The sequence below is a fragment of the Mus pahari genome, chromosome 4, assembly GCF_900095145.1.
Source record: "Mus pahari chromosome 4, PAHARI_EIJ_v1.1, whole genome shotgun sequence".
NCBI classification, from domain to species: Eukaryota; Metazoa; Chordata; class Mammalia; order Rodentia; family Muridae; genus Mus; species Mus pahari.
Genome location: NC_034593.1, coordinates 9,987,672 through 9,992,057, shown reverse-complemented (window position 1 = coordinate 9,992,057; position 4,386 = coordinate 9,987,672). Strand labels below are relative to the sequence as shown.

The window sequence follows — 4,386 nt, the reverse complement described above, 5'->3', positions numbered from 1 at the left end:
TTTTTATTATATTTATATTTATATATTATATAAATATATAATATATAAATTATATAAATATATGTTATGTATTTATATTTATTATATTCTATTATATTAAAAATAAATTTTAACACTTCCATGCCCTTTACTTTCATTTTGGAAGCCTTTGAGCTCAGAAGTTAAGTTGTTACTACATTGTTTTGTGCTGTGCAATAGATGAAAAGTTTGTGTTTGAGAGAATATCTATTTTAAACATAAAAGATTTCATTTACAATATTTTATTTTATGAAGTAAATATTGAATAGGCTAATTTTACTCAGCAAAAATGTCTTTGTCTTGTTTGTCAGATGGTGAAACATTAAACAGCAATTGCAAATAACATGTTATTGTTTTAAATTTATCAGAATGTTGAAAAAGGTAAACCTGAAGCCAGTAGACCACAAACCCACTGAAAAGAAAGGTAACTTGATAGATATTATCGATATTAGGAGACTGAATCAATGGTGTCAAAATGAGAAATGAAGATAGAACTAAAGTTCCAAATATAAACGGCAGGCACACCTGAAAGCAAAAAGTAACTTAAGATTAGTGGTCATTTTGTTTTCTACTTTTTGACAGCCATACAACATTACATATATTCCAGAATCAAAGGGCAAGGATGGATACAGCCTCAGTTCTACCTTGTAGTACCTATATTTACTTTGCAACTGACAAGTTGTGAAACCACAGAATTAAATCCAGCTATTCTTGCTAAGTTTCCATGGATTTTTCCACTATTTGCAGGGTTTCCAACTTACTCATTGAAATCAATGCTTTTGCATGAAAAAGAGTGAAGCGCACACAGAAATCCACCATTTACACTAGCCAATATGAAACTAATAAACATTAGTTCAATAGTTGTTGACTTTTCTGACTTGAGGAATAAAGAGACTCAGCTATGTCATAACTGAGTATTCGTTCATAATACAATTTTAAATCTGAGTATCTTTATAAAAAATCTTACAAATTAAAAAAACCCTGAATTCATAAATAAGTGTGTTATCTTTATTATTCATACCTGAAATATTAGCTAAATGATTCTGATGTTTCGCCTACTGTCTTTTGGTTAGATAAAGTAAGTTCCTTTCATGGAAACTAATTTTTACTGTCCCAGTTTTAAATCTTTGTCTAATTAATGAATCCACTACTCAAATTCCAGTAAGAGTACTTAGTGTATATAATAATGGTTGCTAAGAGGAATGGGATTCTAGCTTACTATTACTCACAACAGTTTCACATAATGCAGTATCTGGGATGGGTCATCTTTACCACATTCATTCCATCGTTAAGGCATAAAGCAGACTATGGGACCTCATAGAATATTTGGCGTTCATTACACACAGATAAAATAAGTGAATACAGCAACTGAGTAAATGAAAAGGAAATGAGGAAGACTAAGGAAAATATGTAAAAGAATAAATTTAGTTCAGAAGTATTCTGTTGATGTTGAGGGCAATCATCACAAGGAACAAGCAACAAATTTGTCCTGGAGAGTCACACACATTTTTGATGTTGAGATCAGAAAATAAAATAAGCCAACAATTGATTCATTATGAAAAAATTATTTATCACAACAGCAAATAAATATGCTATGACATAAAACAAACAAATCCAAGCAAGCAAGCAAAAAAAAAAACTGGCTCTTTTTTGAGATTGGGTGATGCACTTGAGACCTACCATTATCTTGAATATAGACAAATTTGTTTAAAAGAATTTATGGCAGCTGGTGGATCTGTATCCACACATGCTTCCTTCTCATTCATGTTCCACCCAGTTTCCAGTATCTTTCTTTAAACTAACTTATTTTATTTCTCCTGCATTTGATTGCTTATATATTTCATTTCACATATGTGTACCGATGCTAGTGTTAAATGTTGCTTATGTTCTCCTCACAGCAGTCTGTGCCTGGGCTTCATGATACCTCTTCCCAGTGGAAAGAGAACTTATGATACAGTGGTAAAAGACTTTCTTAGACTGTTTGTATCATTGGATCCATCCCTTAGTGCCAACAAGAAATGCATTAAAAGCTGTTTCAGTAATGATTATATCTTGATAGTTAAAATTTGAAATGTTGTTATAATCACCTAAGTTGATGCTTTTATTAACATCTCATAGAAATGGGATATTTTGTGGAGGACATGGAAAAGAGTAATCCTATCTAATTTATGTGTGGTGGTTATCAGAGTCCCCCCTTTTTGCACAATGTCAATATTTAATTTCCCAAGTAAAAACTAATCACGATAACAATTAAATCTGTATTTCCAAATCATGATAATAATGATATTTATATTCTTGTTACAGATAAGTTTTGAGCTTTTACATATTAAAAACAAACCCCCCAAATGGCCCATAATACAAATTTGGGAAAATGAGACTGAGATCACATTTGTTATACATTAAGCTTGAACTTGGTTAGAAGCATATACACATAAAATAACATTTCTACTAATTCAATATTATTCAAATAAGGTAGGTAAAAACATAATGTTAACATTTTGATTTACCTTATAAGGTCTAGGAAAATCTGGCTTCTGGTACCTCAGTTTAAGTAAAGCTATCATACATAGTAAGTCATTGAAAATGTTTATTTTTCCTATATATTTTATCAAACTGGTTAAGTTTGAACTTATTATTGAAAATGTAGATAAAATGACAACTTGAGTGGTAGCTACAACAGGACTGTGATGGTCATTAAGCATTGAGAAGATGAGCGGCATCTGTCCTTCTTGGCTTGCAGAGTAGAAAACCCTTGATGCTGAAAGTATTACACAGGCAGTGGTTGTCAATGATGAGAGGGAGATCCCCAAAGAAACAACCAATGTCATGGAAGGGTATGCTCTGCTTACCCATGTGATAGCAACAGAATCTGCAAAAAATTAAACAGAAAGTAAAGAACAAAAGCCACTTTGCTTGTTAATAACATGGCAACACTCATTTATTCCTTCTTCCGTGAGCAATGTAACTTTGTACCTCCTTACAAGAGGGAAACTCTTCACCTTGTGAATGAAATTGGGCCTTATAGCATTCTTTTAAAAAAAGATAAATTAGAAATTTCTATTTTTCCCTGTTGTGACAACTCCATGATAACCTGTAGATTTTTTTCTTGCTCTGCAGATGAGTATACTGCATGACAGATGTATGACATACCAGCTAATTTGCTAGAGGAGAGACAAGACAAGCCATGCTAGCTCTGAAACCATTTCAATTTATGCAAATCTGCAAAGAATAATTGTTATAGGATTCAATTTTTTTTTCTTTTAGTTACCTGGCAAGAAGTCACTGTTTACTGATGGGCTCAACATGGCTTACATTTGGAAAGAATAATGTCTATCATTTTGGGGACAGTATTACTACAGAAACATACAGCAGTTGGTCATATTGAGTCTGCAGTCAGGAAATAGAGAGTGCACAGGACATGTGGACATATTTAAAATCTTCAGGGATCATTTCTTGTGACCTACTTTCTCCAATAAGATTTCACTCCTAGATTTCCCACAGTATTTCCAAGTTGGAGACCAAGCGTTCCACCCCACGCCTATGAGGGACATTTCGTAGCCAAAGTGTAGCATTCAACTGCTGCCCTTTAAGTTCATTTGTGCCATGTATTAGAATAATACAACTCGCCCTTCCCTTTGTTCTCCTTTGCATAGTGGCACAGTTGTCCATCAGTCCATTCTCACTTCATATCTCCAACATAAATACTGGAACTAAATCAAACATTAAACTTAGAACATCATTTTGGAATTTCTTTTTCAAAAGCAAAAAACTGACTTCCAAGTTAGAACCAAAATCCATGTGCATCCCCAGATTTTTTTCTTTACATGTTGAAGGAATCTACAAATGTGAATAACCTGATAGTGAACAGAAGAAGTCCTTATCTGGATTCATTCTAAACTGTTAACATGCAGGCATGTAAACTATAAACACGGTTGACCTGTACTAGGAAATATCTGAAGGAATTATAGAATCAAATATATGTGTGAGACAGGCTTGAAAACTCCTGTCAAATAAATTAAAAATGGAAAGATTCTTCATTAGATATCAAGATTATAATTTTTAAATTTTTTTATTTACTTTGAATGTTTTAGTTGTGTACCAGGTGGAATGCATGTACCAAAGTGTGGGTGTGGAGGTCATAAAATAGTCAGGGCTCTTCTACAATGTGGGTCCTAGGTATTGAACTCAAGTCATCAGGCTTAGCATAAAATGAGCAATATCGATGGGCCTAAATTAATGGGTCTTCTTTTTTTTTTTTTTTTTTTTTGTAGACTTTTTAATTTTTACAAGTAATTTAATATATCATGTTAATAATTAATATATTAAATTAATATATTTAATATGTCAATCATTACTATAGCAATATTT

General features: G+C 32.3%; 1 protein-coding gene across 1 annotated transcript in view; it reads right to left on the bottom strand.

Moving 5' to 3' along the window:
* Positions 1 to 294: 294 nt before the first annotated feature.
* LOC110320204 (solute carrier family 7 member 13-like) overlaps positions 295 to 4,386 on the bottom strand; it is a 12,040-nt gene continuing 7,948 nt past the window's right edge. The window contains exons 3-4 of the mRNA XM_021196117.1: positions 2,526 to 2,896; positions 295 to 543 (exon numbers count right to left, since the gene is read on the bottom strand). Of these exons, the coding sequence (XP_021051776.1) occupies positions 295 to 543; positions 2,526 to 2,896 (620 nt within the window). The remainder of the gene's footprint in view (positions 544 to 2,525; positions 2,897 to 4,386) is intronic.